Below are 18,120 nucleotides of genomic sequence, written 5' to 3' on the forward strand. Positions count from 1 at the left end.
GCTATGCCTGGCCAATACAATGTTTTAACCTGACCAGCTAACAAATCCAGCCAGAACAGGTAACAACCATTTTCAATCTATAGACTTTTCCTCCAGTAGATGCATAGATTTAGACAGCTACCAAGTTTTACAAAACCTGCAGGAATCTAATCTTTCAGCTCTCATCTCCTGTCAGATCAAAGGATTTCCTTTGCATGTGGCATTCCTCAGGGGTCGGTACTGGGCCCGGTGTTGTTTAACATCATTGTTGGTGACATGGACAGTGGGATCGAGGGCACCCTCGCAAGTTTGCTGATGACATCAAGCTGTGTGGTACAGTTGACACACTGGAGGGCAGGGATGCCATCCAGAGGGATGTGGACAGGCTGAGAGATGGGCCACTGCAAACCTCACAAAGTTCAACAAGGCCAAGTGAAAGGTTCGGCACCTGGGTGAGGGCAGTCCCAAGCAGAAATACAGGCTGTGAGGAGACTGTTTTGAGAGCAGCCCTGAGGAGAAGGACTTGGCAGTGTTTGCTAATAAGAAGCTCAACATGACCCAGCAATGTGTGCTTGCAGCCCAGAAAAGCCAACCGCATCCTGGGCTACATCAAAGGAAGTGTGACCAGCAGGTCGAGGGAGGTGATTCCCCTTCTCTACTCCACTCTCATGAGATCCCACCTGCAGTACTGTGCTCAACTATGAGGCTCCCAACCTAAGAAAAACATGGACCTGCTGATGAGAGAAGCTGTGGTTGCCCAATCCTTGGCAGTGCTCAAGGCCACACTGGATGGGCCTTGGAGCAACTCGGTCTAGTGAAAGGTGTCCCTGCCTATGGCAGGGGAGTTGGAATTAGAAGATTTTTAAGATCTCTTCCAACCCAACCCATTCTAGAACAGTCACACAGGAAAATTAAAGAGAAAAATGAAGTCAAAAGAGACAATCAGATTAATATCACTGGTGGAGATAATTTTTAGACTTTCCACCTCTAGATTCGCTTATTTTCCCATTGCTGAGTAGGTACGCACAACAGCAACCATTACAGCTATATACATTTTTGGTGGATTCAGTTGGCTCTTAAGGACTGTAGAATGACACAGAGAGCCATAAACAAAAAGTAGAGTCTCTCACGCTAATTAAAATTACATTCTATAGCATTTACAGCATTCATGTATATCACATATGTGAAAAGCTCATGGCTGCTGCTTGATTTTTCTGGCAAAGAGGCAAAATAAAAAAAAATAAAAGAGAAAACTGAAGTTAAGAAATGGGTAATAATCACATGAAAATCAACTACTTCTGCAGGCAGAAACTTTACACTATGTCTTTATTTAAAGCCAACATTGCCACAGTTTTCAAAAGAGTAAGGAGTAAGATATATAAGATAGTGTGTGTACCACTTAAGAGTCAAAAAATCTATTTCAGAAAAACTCATTAAAAAAAAATCTAAAAATTCTCATTTTTAACCATGTTTATAAGTAAGGTGATGATAAAGCTTTCAGGAAAACTTCCTTCTTAAGCAAGGCTGAGCAATCTTGCATCACTGAGTTAGAAAGAAGATGAATAACAAGAGTATAAAATAAAAAAGTCACTGATCGGGTAAATTTTAGGATCCTATTTTGCCCTCTGTCAGAGAAGGAAATGAAATGAAATAAAATAAATCAAATAAAATCAAATAAACTAAGTAACATTTTATGACTTCAAGAGTCACGTATTTAATAACAATGTAAGAAAATTTCTTTGCCACTATATATCGGCAACTCCAAAAGCTTGGATCCCAAAAATGAACAGCCATTCAGCATATATTAGAACTCCTTCAAATTCACTAATTAGCATTTTAAATTAGAAGAATTACAAAGCCTATGGGTTTTAAAAGAAGTGTTAACCAACTCAACACCAGCAAAGTTTGCATTTCCTTCAAAATCAGGCATGAAAAAAGAGACATTTTTATTTCTCAAATGTTAAAACTTCCTTTTAAAGCATCTGGCTGAAGCCAGCATCAGATACAGGACATCAAAGTACTGTCATTCAGAATGCCAACTCCTACACTACCCAGAACAGAATGATAAAGAAACAAAAAGGGACAGTTGTCTCAGCTCTGAGTAAAGATGTCCTCAAACTCGAGAAAAACATTTTCAATGGTGTTTGTCAAATTACAGTACTTGTCTCTACCTCAAGTGAGAATTAATCCAAGTCAAATCTGGAGAGCAGGAGAAGAAGACAGTAGCAAGCATAAGATCTGTGACAAAACAGCAGCAGCCGCTAGGATTTTAGTGTTAGCATCTGGATGACTGTTGTCGGGTTGGATACTGTATGCCAGTATCCAAATTCAGAACTAGTGCTCAAGGCTGAAAATAGTTAAAATAATAAAAAACATATAGAATCTGGTCTGCCATGTCCTCTGATAAGGCATTACTGCAGCCATACGAATGCCTAAGGTACAGCAATTACTGACACCACTGCAGGACAGAGGTCAAAGAGACAAAAGAGATGAAAATCAAAGATTGAAAATAAAACAGTTTTGTGAAAGAATGCAAACAAAGACCTTTTATTTCTATTTTTTCTAAACATTCCTGCCAAAACAAAGCCTCCTTTCCATTATAAAGCAGCAACAGCTTCACGATAGCAAAGACAGCCATTCAGAATAAAATAGAAAAGCAAAAAACCCCCCACCACCAAAAAAACAGAGATGTACAAAATATTTAGAAACTAGATTTTCTGCAGCAGTTTTTTATATCCTTGCTTGATCTCCCTACAGTTCTACAGAGACCACTAATCACTTCAGTTATTGGGAAAATTTAGCAGTGTGTTTACTTCATATTTCATAAAATGACTTTTATTACTTTTATATAATACTTCACATAACAGAAAATATTTTAATTTTTTTATTTGCTCCAAATGCCATTTTCACAGCTATCATGTTCATATACAGCATAAAAGACATCTTCTCCATGAAGAAGACATAAAATCTGCAGTCTATCACTACAATATATTATTGTTAAATACTGCAAAAAAAAGATAAGAATGTAAAACCAGATCTTCCCCATACAGTTTATTTATGTGCAACATTAAAGGAAGCAACTGCAAGACAGCAAAATAATATGCAACATACCCCATCTACTGGCAAAATAGAGCAGCAGAACAAGCTCTATTATACAGCATCCCAATAAAGAGATGCTAATGTTTTATGTGCTAACGTGTACCTAAACCAATTATAATGATTAATTTACCAGACACACCAAACCGCACAAAGCTGGTAGCTTCCTTTTCCACACACGTACATACCTTCTTATCAGTGCCCAGTGCTAAGAGGTAATCGGCCAGACCAAAACACAAGACATTCAACTCAAAATTAAGACAAAAAATTTTCTTGTGAGAGTGGCCAGCCACTAACGGAGATTTCCCAGGCATGTCACGGAGCCTCCTTTCCTGGAGATATTCAAAACACAACTGGAGACAGCCTTGCGCAACCAGCTCTGAGCAGGGAGTTAGACTACATGATCTCCAGAGGTTCCTTCCAACCACAGTAATTTTGTGATTCTATGATCAAACAACTACTTACATCAGCCTTTTGACCCATGTCCCATTCTAAGTTCTCACCATTTTCACTTTTCTCAAAATACGCAGTCGGCATGAAAATATTTTAAATTACCATTGCAGAACTCTCCCAAATGGATTTTCAGCAACTTCTAGTAATGCAGTACTTTTAAAACTCATCTATAGTGTGACACACAATCCACCACAGTTGTATCCTCAACCAGGGAAATGCAAGACTGCAGATTAAACCTAACTCAGGAACGTACATCACTATGCTTTCAAACAAAACAACTATTTTGTGCCACATTTCTGACAGTCCACTGGCTCCGCTCAAATAAATAAATAAAAAAAAAAAAATGTAAAATACACTTGAAAATTTAATCACAAAATAATAGGTAACTAAAGTTTCCTACAAAATACACAGCCTCAGAAAACAAACCAACATCTGATAAACTATCTCTTATTCTCCATTGTATCAGCCCTGAACGATAAAGGGGGCTTTAAATCGTACAAGGCTGATGCACTGTTCGTAGTCCACTGTGTTTTCAGAGAAGATGCTTGACATTAATTTCCTTTAGGGCTCTCAAGTGCTTCATCTTAACTGACCTTTTTGCAGCTATTTTCTAAAATACTGTAAACAAAGCTCCCCCCAGAAAAACAATTTTATCAGGAAAACAGTGGTGTGATTGGTGATGTTTTTCCTTAGATTTATCTATGTAAAAAAAAAATAATTCCAGTTTAAATAGCAGAAAAAAATCGGAAGATTTTCAGAATTATTAATTGCAAAGTACAGGTTCTATCCTGTGTAATTAAAATACATGAATCATTGTCTTTGTTACTTTGCTCATGTAAAACATTTTAGTCTTTAAAAAAACCAAACTTAGTTCTTGACCAAAAAAAAGTTGCCACTCTACCTCTAAAATAACCTCTGTTCAGAAATCCATTCTCTAAACCTGTTTCTTCCATTTACACAATTGCAATCCACCATATAATTTGCTGCTATTTGAGCTCTCTACAATCTGCTCAGTTCTGTTCCTGCATTACTCTAGCACCCTTCTCACCCTTCTTCCCCCTTTTAAGACTCTCTTCCTAATTTCTAGTCTCTACTGAACTTACTACATCAATCTTTAAGTGTGTCCATGTACCACCTGAATCTCTTCTGCAGACTTCTGATTGCTTATCAATTCCTGGTTCTCTCTCTTGATTACCAGATCCATCACATTGCTCCTGGACTAGTTGCTTTTCCCAGACTCAGCCTTAAAAGGCAGATTTTCATTTGATCGTAGTCCCAAACACCACTAAGGCTCAAATTTACTTTCCTTCCAAACCTAAATCACCAGAATAGTAGCAGAAACAGTGCCTTAATACTAACTTTTTTTTTTGTTTGTTTGTTTACACACAGAAATGCTGGCAATTTCCTTCAGTTGATGTCTCTAATCTTCAGACAATTGCCACTACCTCCATAATATAAGGTGGAGAAGGAAGCAGAGGTACCAGAGCTTCTTCTCATACAAGTCACAAGTAATGGCTGCTATTTCTCTTCCCAGGAGATGTCTGGCTTGGAGGTCTATAAACCCTACCGCCTGCTGCACAGCACGCACTCCTAGGAAAGTGCTCTGTAGGTCAGCCAGAGTGAGTATCTCCATCTCGGATTTTATAGGAAACTAAACAAAAAAACTGAGACTCCCTTCCCTCCTCTCTGTTTTTGCACAAGCTGCCAAATTAGTAAAGAACAGCTTGGATCCACATCATCAATTTACTCTATAACAATTTATTCAAGCCATAATTCTGTACAATTGACTTTAATTCCTTTAACGGAAGAAATTACAGCTTCAGGAAAGAAAACCATACACCTCTAATTAATTAAAGTATTTGACATCAACACTATCATTCATATATAAACAATGTTCATCTCTGGACACTTATCACCACGCCCAGAAAACCCTTTCTCATCAAGGAAAAGTACCATGAAAGAAAGCACAAGGACCAATGGAAATTTGTCAGCTTCAATCTATCAGTTTGCCTATTAAGCAATTGACAATGCTATTAATAATATATTAATGATGGATTCCACCTCTTCAGCTGGAAAGCCATGCACAACTATCTGTACCTCTCATACTGATTTTCTACTATAGTCTTTGTTTATGACAAAATACCAGTTGTGTATTTACCTATCAACTTAACTCTTGAAAACAATTAACAGTTCCTCTGCTTACCTACACCACAGTCATTCCTCACAATTCTAGAAATTTTCATCACTTCACTGGACTTATCCAGTAGGCTACAGCCAGAGTATCCAGTAATGGATTCTTACATTGAAAGCCAAGTGCCATAAAGGAAAACAGTTAAATTTGTAATTTCTTTACTAACTTTTAGCATGCTACTGTATGTACTGAAGACAGGAATTCACTACAGTGCATGGGAGACTATTAAGAAGCATATGGGTATGTACCTGTGAGCACACACACAGCGCAAACAAATCTTAAACAGATAAAAGAGATCTTCTCATTGGATTAAAGATGTCTTATACTGAAAACTGTCTTCTACAAAGAAAAAAGTAATACTCATACTACATGAGAAAAAAAAAATCATTATCACAAAACCAGAAATCCTGTTTCTTTACAACTTCTTGTGCAGAGATTTCATGTAGTCAGAAAAATGAGTATTTCCTAAAGTTCCATGTATTTCATGCCTCAAATTACTTCTGGAAATAATCAGCAAACAGCAGCAAAGACACATTTGAGATGTTTGCCATTGAAAGTACCTCTGATTTTGCACAGTTATCGCCCAAGGTACTCACATGCACATTTATTCGCAGAGTTGGGCCACACAGCCATTGTGGGTTTTTGTTTGTTCCGAAATGCCTCTTCAGCTCTAGCTTCTGTCTTCCGTACAGTAGATCCATGAGGATTTATTTGTTCTGCTGTTACCGATAAGCCTGCATACAGAAGATAACCATACCTATTTAAATAAACCAAGCTGCATAAAATGATTGAATTTTAAAAGAAACTTGGGATACCATGCTGCAATGAGAACCCATCAGTTAATATTTAGCTGGACAATCAAAGATATTTGTTTTCTACTGACAAAATAACTTACTGGTTGCATGGTCTTAAAGTTGTCAACTCTGAAGGATTAGAAAAATATCTCACACTTGGGTCCCCCAAAGATTGCACTCTTCTATCTGTATTTCCTCTACAAAGCAAATTCTTATTGGCAGTTTAAATTTTTTCCTGATTTTAAACAGGTGATTTAAAATGAGTGGCAATTCATAATGGCATTGTATGCCACATCGAAAAGAGCATCTGAATAAAAACCTTGTGTTGTCACCATGATCTATGCTACGTATAGTGTATCCATTTCAGATTCAGTATGAGCTTCTAGGTTGAGAAAATGCAATTCTGCTTTTAAGAAAATGTGTTTTGCTTTCTGCAATCTAAGTTCATTTCATAGTTTCTGCTATTTCATAGGGGGTTTTAATTAAATTCTAAAAATGCGAACTTTCATATTGGTTAAGCACATTTTAAAGACATAAATGAATCTCTGAGGTTTCATATTTGTGAACTAGAATTTCCTATTCATCCAGTAAAAGAGTCTTCAAAATGTCACACCATGTCTCCAATACTAACCAGAATCAAGTGCTCAAGAGCTGACAAGAAGCTCTAAAAATGATGGATGCAGAAATTAAAAGATTCACTCAGAACTCTCACCTAGCAGTTATTAGATACAGCATAAGTTTCTAGGTACCATTACAAATATTTTAAACTGTGTATCAGAAGTCATTTCACTACTCAAAACATCCACCACTTACCTACCTTGTCCTCTGCTGGTTTCAACACGACGCTGCAAATTCCAATCATCTAGTATACATCATTCTTAATTTAGCAACTTAGAATTTGCTATCATTAAATTCATCATCTTTCTACAAGAGCATCTCATTTCAGTAACACAAAAAGAAATTCTAGTTTAACTTCTATATTCTAATTTTATTATAAAGTTTATCTTTCTGTTACACTGCAGTACTTCTTTTAGACACTGGTCACCAGTCCCGGTACTAAGCAAAAATGGCAGTTCTGTCAAAAAATTCGAGAAGTTGTGGGAAAAAAAAAGCAATGCAGAAAATACCTTCAATTTCAAAACTATGTAAGATTGCTAAATAACTTGCCAAGAGAATTGTGAAGAAAATCTGACATGGAGCTTTTTAGCCCTAACCCTCATCCTTCAGTATCCCGGAAATAAATTAAGAGCTAATACATGGCACAATTCAGAAAATCGATGGCTTTTCAACTGGGTAAAGATTAAAAAGCCTACTGTATGTGTCACTTGCCTTCCAAACTCCTCTGTGATTCCAGACAGAAACACTTGATAACATTTCCAGAGAACGTATGAGAAGCCTCATGCAGATCAGCTTGCTCAATTCCATCCAAATCTCACCTTGAATGTTGAATTCTTTCCAAATACAGCCAAGAAAATGTTGGCCAAGATCTAACCAAGCACAGGGTACATTCTTTTTGTCAGAAGAGAGATTTCCTTTTTGATGGCTCAGCCACCCACTCTGACTCAATATGTGGCTGCAACACTACCTTGACCTCTTCCAAGTAAGCATTAATACAAGTTTTACAGTCAGTTCAAAAACTGCCAGTAGATTCACACGATAAACCTGGACTTCTTTTTCGCAGTCCCACAGTTTGCATTATCACCCTTTTGTCACTACAGTGTTGTCAGCAAGCTAGGAAATTTAACTCTGCTAAGCCTTGAATCCTTTACCAAGCTGATTCCACACACACACACGCGGATGTGGAGAAATGTGGACACTAAATGTTTTTTGTTTTTTCCCCATCAGACTGCATACATGCTAGTATGGCACTTTTAAAGGAACATCAGAAGAGAAGCTCAAGGTATTCTGAACTGAAAAAAAGCCTGCTGTGCATCATACAATGAAGCATACTCACTGTGACTTCAGTCTAAATATTCATTTAAGGCCTTGATTCAGGGTTCAATTCCCCACCACTTTGTCTCATACATGGGTCAGGCAACAAGGCTGGCTGCCCAATTCAATATCATCTCATAGGGTAGCTCCACTCAGGCAAATGGCCTGGTATGAGCTACCACTCTTGCGTTTAGGTGAGCAGTGGCACAGAGCTTTTGGACAGTAAAAGGCAGTTTACACTTACACAGTTTTCCTCAAATGTTTCCTCATTGAAACATTCCACTATTTCAAAATATACTCTTACTATGAAGCAGAGGGGAAGAAGAAGGATCTGGGGATCACTTCTATACCTGACCACCTGGCAATCAATCCAAGGAAGAAACCAGAAATCCCATAATAACCTTGTGGACATCCAATCAAAAGAAGAAAATGCAAGTTATGCCTTTGTTGCCCCTTGTCCAAAATGTTCTGAAACAAGGTATGTGTCAAAGTCTAGACCAGCAGATACACTGTTATTTTGCTGATCTACCAGCTTGCTGAGTGTATTCTGTAGAGCAAAATGGGAGTAACAGCAGCACCGATCAGCATTCACATGCCTTCTCCCATTACAATGACCAAGACTACATGCCCGAAGTGCCATCTTCTTGATGTTTTGCACCACAATCTTTGACACAACGCCTGATCCAGGGATAGGACAATCTTTTGTGCTTGCCTTACAGCATGAGGTTTCCTCAGGCCTCAAGAGCTTGATACATTTTTCTTCATTCATAAGCAGTTAATCTAACAAAGCTTCTCACATGTGTTCCAAATCTTCTGTCCTTGCTAACCCAGTAAGTGATCCTAGCCTTCCACACTCTGCAGCTGAACCAACTACAGAGCTCATCTCTTCCTGAAACCACCACATTGTGGGGTCCAGAAGCATAAGTATCTTTGAAATGTGATTTGCAGGTATCTGTGACACTGTTACAGTTTCCATGCCGCTGCACAGAGAGCACTTTGAAACCCGGCCGTTGCTGTATGTGAGCTGTTGTCAGTCACACTGGTGCTGTTAGTCACCCACCTACATCTGAATGTCCACTAACCAGCATCTGATACCAACAGTACCTTCTTTTTTATGATTCAACAAGTTGATTGCATGAAACCATCAGCTTTAATTATGACTTCTGAAAACCCACATTTTTTTCAACAGGGTCTGCAGGTTTTGCCACCAGAATATATATTGCTTGGTCATTGCCACAAAAAAAGCAGGGCAGCATTCCAGTTAGCTCTTGCGAGACTTGCAAGGAGGAGCTATGAGCTATATAGTCACTCTGTGTAACGAAGAGCTCTTACAAACGGTTACTTTAACCTCGGAAGCAATAACCTTTAACAATCGTGGGGGACTCTTAATGGATAATTAACTGAGCATAGCTCACAGTGTGACACTAAGGCCAGAATTGTGAATATTCTTATACTCATAATAGAAAAGTACAGAGGAGAAATGAAGGCATTATATTAGTTCTATTTTACAACCACGGTGAATTACAATTGGTTCATTTATCCACAATTCAAGACACACAATTTAAGCCTGTACAGAATTAGACAAAAAAAAAAAATGTGTGACTGAATGGGAAAATAAAAGGAACTGTATCCGTTTTAACCTGAAGAAGAGAAAGCCTACAGATACTTGCACAGTTCAAAGAAATTTATTAATAAAAGGTCTTCCATCTACTGATAGAAGCATTTCAAGAACCAGCAGCGGTAAGTTAAGACCAGCCAAATTCAACTTAGAAATCAAATAATGCAAGTTTTTTACCAAAGCAGGAGTCAAAGCAGGAAACAGCCTGACAAGATAAAGCTGATATTATTGAAATCAGTAATCCCTAAATCAGCATGAAATTTTGTTTGAATGTTATAGTTCAGTGATTTTCAAACTTTCTCAACTTTCAAAACTGTAAAAATTTTCCATGGATGTATAGAATCCTTCATGTAAACAGAGCCCTGTTCCCACACTGGAAATATGTTTGGGCTTTTGATTACCTTTCCTAGTCACTTTGGAAGCTGTCCAGAGACTTGGAGTTGTATCGACTACGAATTGAAAATAACTGCACCAATTCAAACAAAATAGAAGTTAGCGATGTCCTTCACTACAGGGGGCTGTATTTTCTGACTCTGGGCTATTATACTGCCAGCCTCATGCTCCCCTCAATGTGGATGTAACAGCTGTTACTTAATCAAAAAAAGGGGAAAGTCAACAGATTATCACCAAAACTACACAAAATCACCACATATGCACATGCCAGGGTAAACTGAAAATCCACTGGTTTAAATGCTTTCTCTCCCTTATCATAATTGTTATTACACTGCATTACACAGAATTTGCAGAATACAGCTCTGGTTTCACCACACCTTCAGTTTGTACAGCAATCCCAACATATATCTGTTCACCATGTTCTATGATACTGTTTGTGCCAGTAGGCAATACATCCTTCTTTGTAAAGAAAGATGGTGCTTTGTCAGACCAGCTCACACACTTGGAAAAAGACAAGTTTTGAGCTCAGTTATTCGTTAACATGCACCACCTGAGTCTGACATGTATTCAGTATTTCACCTTAACTAATTTTTTACATGGACATCTGTGAATTCTGTTTTCTATCCCATATGTGTTATGTTATGATAAATGAAGCTAAACATACCTCTTTTTCTTCTCGCTTCCTTGATTTCTTCACACATCTTATTAAATTCTGGATCCAGTTCAGCAGCAATGATAGCATGAGCAGTGTCCTTCAAAGTACATGCTCTATGTCTAATTATTTTATCTAGAGAACAGGACAGCACACTTGTTAGTTTTACCACAATTACATAAATTCTTTATCATTTTAATGTTGCTCTGTACTGCATATTACAACACTGATACTTGGGAAATACTACAAATGTATGAAAATGTAAATAGATCAATACCCTAGCATGCTGAAGAATCACAACCCAGCTATTTAAGAGATACAGGAGTTTTCAGAAGCACCAACTGTTACTTTAATCATGAGTGGCAAACAACAAATGATGAATACACTTAAATCATAGAATAGAATCATAGAATAGTTAGGGTTGGAAAGGACCTCAAGATCATCTAGTTCCAACCCCCCTGCCATAGGCAGGGACACCTCATACTAAACAATCCCACACAAGGCTTCATCCAACCTGGCCTTGAACACCGCCAGGGATGGAGCACTCACAACCTCCCTGGGCAACCGATTCCAGTGTCTCACCACCCTAACAGGAAAGAATTTCCTCCTTATATCCAATCTAAACTTCCCCTGTTTAAGTTTTAACCCGTTACCCCTTGTCCTGTCACTACAGTCCCTGATGAAGAGTCCCTCCCAAGCATCCCTATAGGCCCCCTTCAGGTACTGGAAGGCTGCTATGAGGTCTCCACACAGCCTTCTCTTCTCCAGGCTCAACAGCCCCAACTTCCTCAACTCGCAATCTTTAGAAACTTGCTAGAATCAGCAGGTGTGGCCAGTTCCCACAGGCAGATCTACACAGTGTAATGTAGTACTGTGCAGAGTCCCAAAAGTAACAGAGAGACTTGTCCAGAAATGAGTTTACCCACTGGGGTCTACAAACATTTGTACAATTATACTGCAAAATCATTCTGGATATCTCGTTCATCTGCAAGGTAGACCTGGCTTGCCCACATTGCTCCCCTGTTGTTTTTCTGAAACCTGAAATTATTGCTTGTTATTTAACAACTACTAGAAAATTCAAAACTGTGCTAAACCAGATTACTTTATTGCTAATATTGAATAGCTATTTCTCATTTTAATCCATTGAGAAAACCTGGCAAGAAATAAGCCTCAGGTTTGCTACATTTTCATATCTATCTGGGGAACAGGACAAAAAAAATATTGCCCACACTGGAAGGCTAAACATGACTCATAAAAAGGCGTTCTCAAAGACCAATTCCCATACCTTTGAAACACACAAAAGAAGTTATTCCAACACAGTTGAAATTTGAAAATAATGCTAACTTATTAAGCAAGCCCATGTGTGGAGAAAATTGACATCTAGAATGCCGCTTTTCAACGAAAGCCACAGCACTCATTGTTTGCCATTAGTACAAACATATTTAATTTGTCAATTCATCCATACTGAATTACTTTTTCCAGCTGACGGAGGTACTTCAACAGTAAACATCAACATTAATGTCTACAGCATATTACACAATTAGCAGATTTAATCTGTTTTAATAATCACTAAAGACAACAATTAAGAATATCAGTGAACATTTACCAAACAAGGTTTATAATTCTAGAAGCAGCAAATTTTACAGCTGGAAAAACTGCTAAGTGAAAAAGAACATCCAGTATACCACTCCAATGAGCCTTACATACGTTTTTGGGGGAAATCTATCACCACTTAAATCAACTGGAAACTAGAATTTTTTAACCACATATTTGTGAAGCATTATGGTTTATGACCACAAAAAGAAATGATAATGCATCCTTTGCAGATGTAATTTTGCGGTGTTAGACTTTAAAAAGCTGGTCAGATAATACAGTTTAAAATGCCCTTGCAAAAGAAAGAAAGGAAAGAAAAAAATAAAAAGAAAAAAAGAAATCAAATCAGGAGTATTTGATTGAACTACGACTTTCTTCTAAACGTGTGATGGGCAAGACTTTTCCACAGACCATGCTTCAAAGAGGCAAATGCTATTATGTTTAACACACAATGGTTATGTTTCCATGCCTTTAAGAATATTTCCTGGTCAAAAAATGGAAGAAAAAAAACCCAACCCTACCTTATTATATAACCTATCTGAAATTTTATAGCAAAGTACCAGGAGAAAAACCTCAAAGAAGCCAGTTTTCAATATCTGTACTGTATATAAAACCAGCTAGTCTGGTAGTTCAATTGCTTTTCCAGCTTAATGACAGAACAGAACTAGGTACAGTATGATTCTTCTGTAAATTCAAGCATGAAGCAGAGGCAAGCATATAAGCCCAGCTTTAAAGAAAGTGAACATTTATAGGTTAATATTCAGTTAATGCATCTGAACACATATACTGCTTACTCTGAATAGACATGATGTGCTGTTTCAGCACTATACTCACAAAAATCTTGCATGCCAGAAGAGCAATACATCATCAATTGGTGACAACACAGAGGACACAACTGTCTTTCATTACCTACTTAATGATGAGAAACTCCAGAACTTAACCTAGAAATAGCCAGATCAATTTCTCCCAGCTCAGTCGTGACAGCAAGGAAAACCAAAATATCCCTACATGAAAACTTCTGCCACTAATGTTACCCAAGTTGTCTTTGTTATTTTATGTTTCTGCCACACTGAACCTGAGACTTGTGTTGTTTATTGATCCTGAGCAGATCTCACCTTAGAACTGTAGTCACATAATACCTGCTCTAAAACTTTATAAAACCTCTTCAGACTGTATTTCCTAGAATTAAACAACCAAGGTCACAGATCCAAATGGCACAGAAATGAGAACAAAGGGTATATATTGATGCCAATTTTCCTCAAAGCCCATCACTTAGTCACAAACGTACACCAGTCACATGCAGGAAGTATGTCTCATCCTCATCTTCTAGACACTCTTCAGACACCCAGAATCCCAAGTGTCAATCAAAGGCTTTGATTAGTTCATATCAATTTCACATCAGAAGTACTCAGAATTGTTATAAAGACGACAGAAAACCTTCTGCTGTATATAATCAATGTTATTTTTTAATTTTAAAATAAAATGCATTATAAATTGAAGAAATAAAGTTTATCTTTTACAGTGATAAACCAGCGCTGGGTTCAAAAGGCAATGTGTAACTGTTTGACCTGACTATTCTGTATTTAGTTCACAAATGCCTCAGAAAATCAAAAATTTGAGAATCAACAAAAAAACAGAAAATCAGGCTTTAACCTGGTAAAATTATTGCACAAGATTTTAATTAAAAATATTTAGCACATTGGGGTACATCTGTAGATGGGCACAGATTTCCAAGTATCACCTATATTAAATACAACTACATTAAAAGGGTACTTTGTTGCTGTTGTTTTATTAATGACTCTTGAAGCTGCCAATTGAAGGCTTTCTTTTGGCAAGGTACACTATAAGACGGCCCTAGCAAAGAGAACATAAGATGTTCTTTCCTTAGTTTTGAGTATTAACAGCTTTTACACGCATTTCAATCCACAAATTCCATTTTAATTGAAAGTGTCCCATCACACTTTGTCAAGACAATACCTTCTAATCTCTCCTAATCAGCTGCAACTGACTTTCTTGCCTGATGATTTATCCTGGTTTATTTCTATCCCCAAATACATAGTTCTTAATTTCCATGTGAGGATTTCATGTTCTAAGCCAATATGGAAATAAAGCAGGCCACTGCCAGATTGTGTGCAGGATTCTCTACAGAGCTCTCCAAATCACGTTGGGGTTTTGTTGCATATACAAAGTCTATTCACTGAAAAGGAGCTGCAAATTTAAAAATTAACTACAAAACCTTATTTATTGGAAAACAACTCTGAATGCTGTAGTTCTCCTCCTCTTATAATATTCCCTAGTACCCCACATGCCTCAGAATACTAAAAGCACAGACCCTTAGCACTTGCTTATCCTAAATGTCACACAGCATGCAGTTTATTTAAATGCTTGAATACTAACCAACTATGTGATTAAACACCACGCTTTTGGGTTTGGGTAGGCCAAAACGAAGTAGGTCCTTACCTCCAGGATCTTTGTCTGGATTGTACTCCAGTGCATTGCTGCAGATCAGGTCAATATCTGTTAGGAAATCCTTCGCTGTCAAGTAGTTGTGTTTATCAATTTTGGTTATTACTGTTGATAGGTCCATTGGCTCTTTGATAACTTCAAGGTAATCTGAAACCTATAAACAGACAGCATGCAGAAATGACACAGAACCATATGCATTACATTTGAACATTGCCAATTTCATATCTTTATGCTCATATATTCATTCCACATGTTCAGCTCTAACATATTAACCAAACATTTTAATTCCTGAACAAGTATGTTAAAAACAGAGGTTTAATCAGACTAAAAATACAAGACTTGCAAAACTGTAGCTCACAAATATCTTTCAAATTTAACTTAATGGTATTTTTGAGACAACACATTTTAACGTACACATATTTTTAATTTTATTTATACTGATTTTTTTGTTTAATTATTTTTTTAGTGTTATAACGCTGTCTTGGCAATCAGCCTAACTCAAAATCTTAGGATGAACTATGGAAGTTCACATTGTAGGTAAAGTTCCCATTAAACTGAACGATAAATTATCAGCTTTTAAATATCTTCTATTAAACAGTTCCCTCAAACACTCATTCAACAAAAAAAAGTCAGTTTTTCTCGATTGAAGATGTCAGACCAATGGTACTGAAGAACAGTCTGAAGAAAAAGCCTTGTACCATTGCTCACAGCTTGCTATGAGCTTAGCTCGTAACCAGAGATTCAGCAACCACTAGGGTTCACTGAAAAATATTTAATGTAATTAATGATACCATCAGGGTCTCATGCTTGATAATCAAATGCACCAGCACAGCTGCTGTTAACAAAATTCATCAAAAACATCTATGGATTTGTTATTTACTTCAAGGAAAAAAACCCTATGGTTGAAAGTTTCAGTGTGATGAAGTTTACAATCAATTAAAAATACTGGCAGCCTCAGAAACAGTACTGCATTTTTCTTTTGAAATTACCCACGTATGATGGTGGCTACCAAATACTGAAGAGTTAAATACATATTCAGATCAAGCTGTAACAGCTCCATACGTTTTGGGGTTTTTTTTTAATAATATATCTGCAGACATTCATTTAAAAAAAAATATAACATTGAGCATCCTGGTCTAGAGGAAGGTTTGCAAGGAAGTTGAAACTAGATGATCTTTTAGGTACCTGCCAACTCAAACCATTCTATCATTCTATGATTTTATGATAAATGCATTACTTTTGCATTACTTTTATTAGTCTATAACCTAATGCTTTAAATACAGACATTGAAATTTTTGGTGAAAAATTAAAATTGCAGAAATTCTCTTCTGTCTCCCTCTATGGAAGCATGATGATAATGGGTTCAGTGATTGGAAAGCCAAGCCACAGGCTTCCTTTTCTTGTTAGCACATCAGAAAGGATCTTCGCTGGAAACTGTAAACATTCCTGCTGAATTAGTCAGGAAAATCCTTGACTTATCACATAGCAGCATTCTCTGAAACACAGGTAGGAGTGAAACAAGCTTCGATTTTCAAAGAAAGTCAAGCAGACAGCCTGGTGTAGGAAAGGATAATCCTGTGCTTAAATGCACCAAGTGGGACAAAAAGGATTACATTAAATTTCTAGTGCTTTGATAAACTAGCAAGGGTTTTGGCAAGTCTTTAAACAACAAATTCACTTTCGATTCTCTCCATATACAAAACAAGCATGGTAATTTGTTTCCTTATTCACCTAAGTTTAGACCACAAGTTCTTAGGGGAAAGGAACTGCCTTTACTGCAAGTGAAGAGTTTCCTACAATAATGGACCTCCCAAGCAGATTCATAATAAGAATCAGTTACTGCTCAGACCATGCTCACACATTAAAGAGCTCTTGTCTTGTTTTATTAAAAACGGTTAGCTACTAGCCACTATGGAAACCTCAAATATAAGCCCATAAAAGATGCCTGTTCATCCTGCATGGAATTTACACTGCAAATCTACTTTTTACAACCCTGTACTTTCAGTATCTCATATTCATATCTTAATATCTTTCAAGAGATGCTTCTCTTCAGAAGCAATTAAGCATTTTTTTTAATTAGCAAGCTTGCAAAGCACCAACATCTGATCTCAAATTCAGACTGAACACAATCCTATTCATACAGCAGCACCTGAAAATAGATTTGCAGATCAAACTGTCTCAGTTAGGTGCGCACACACCATAATCGACCAGTTAATGCCTTATAATGTGCTACCATCTGTGATTAATGGCATTCACAAGCATTACTGCTGAAATTATTCAACAATACTATTAATGCTGAATACATTACAGAACACAGATCACTTTCCCAATATTATCATGCCTATGATTACAATGCTGTAAAAGCTTTTATTAAAGAATTCTATTTATGTTTCAAATATTTCAGGAGCATTGGTAGCAGTAGGAGCAATGGCATTTCTAAATGCTGATTTCAGTTATAAAATTGACAAGAATGCACAAGGTCACTCATATAGCCAAAGAACAAGCTCCAACTCCTTGCACCACACATGATGAGGCTATGACTATCTCATCAGCTACAAATCAGCATTTTAGCCTGGAAAGATCATGGATCAAGCATCTATTTTTCTACCATCAATTTCCTTTTTTTTAATTTATATTTTTTTTTCTAATGGTTTCAACTTCATTGTTTGCACATTACTGAAACAAGACCTCTTCAATATCCACCGGTTTGCTGAAGATGTTAAAGCGTTTGTCTGTGGCCAGCCTCTTGGTAACATCCCTGAGAAACAACCGCAGCTCTCTCAATGTGTTTTCTTCCTGGTCCTCCATTCGCTGCTTTTCTGCTTCTGACAGCTCGCGGGCAGGGCATGGCAGTGCAAGAGGAAGAACTTCCAGAGCACGAAGAGCTAGGGAAAAAAACAAGTCAGACAATGGAAATAGTAACACCACAATGATTCTTGGGATTATGCCACTC

General features: G+C 37.3%; 1 protein-coding gene across 3 annotated transcripts in view; it reads right to left on the reverse strand.

Annotated features, from left to right (window-relative positions):
- Positions 1-18,120, reverse strand: part of ATAD2B (ATPase family AAA domain containing 2B) — a 79,155-nt gene that overhangs the window by 15,057 nt on the left and 45,978 nt on the right. For 2 of the 3 annotated variants that reach the window (XM_065681739.1, XM_065681737.1), the window contains exons 21-24: positions 17,856-18,052; positions 15,162-15,321; positions 11,121-11,243; positions 6,316-6,453 (exon numbers count right to left, since the gene is read on the reverse strand). In XM_065681739.1, coding sequence (XP_065537811.1) covers positions 6,316-6,453; positions 11,121-11,243; positions 15,162-15,321; positions 17,856-18,052 — 618 coding nt within the window. The remainder of the gene's footprint in view (positions 1-6,315; positions 6,454-11,120; positions 11,244-15,161; positions 15,322-17,855; positions 18,053-18,120) is intronic. The other variant, XM_065681738.1, reaches the window with a different exon arrangement.

This window comes from Lathamus discolor, chromosome 5 (assembly GCF_037157495.1).
Source record: "Lathamus discolor isolate bLatDis1 chromosome 5, bLatDis1.hap1, whole genome shotgun sequence".
Taxonomy (NCBI): domain Eukaryota; kingdom Metazoa; phylum Chordata; class Aves; order Psittaciformes; family Psittacidae; genus Lathamus; species Lathamus discolor.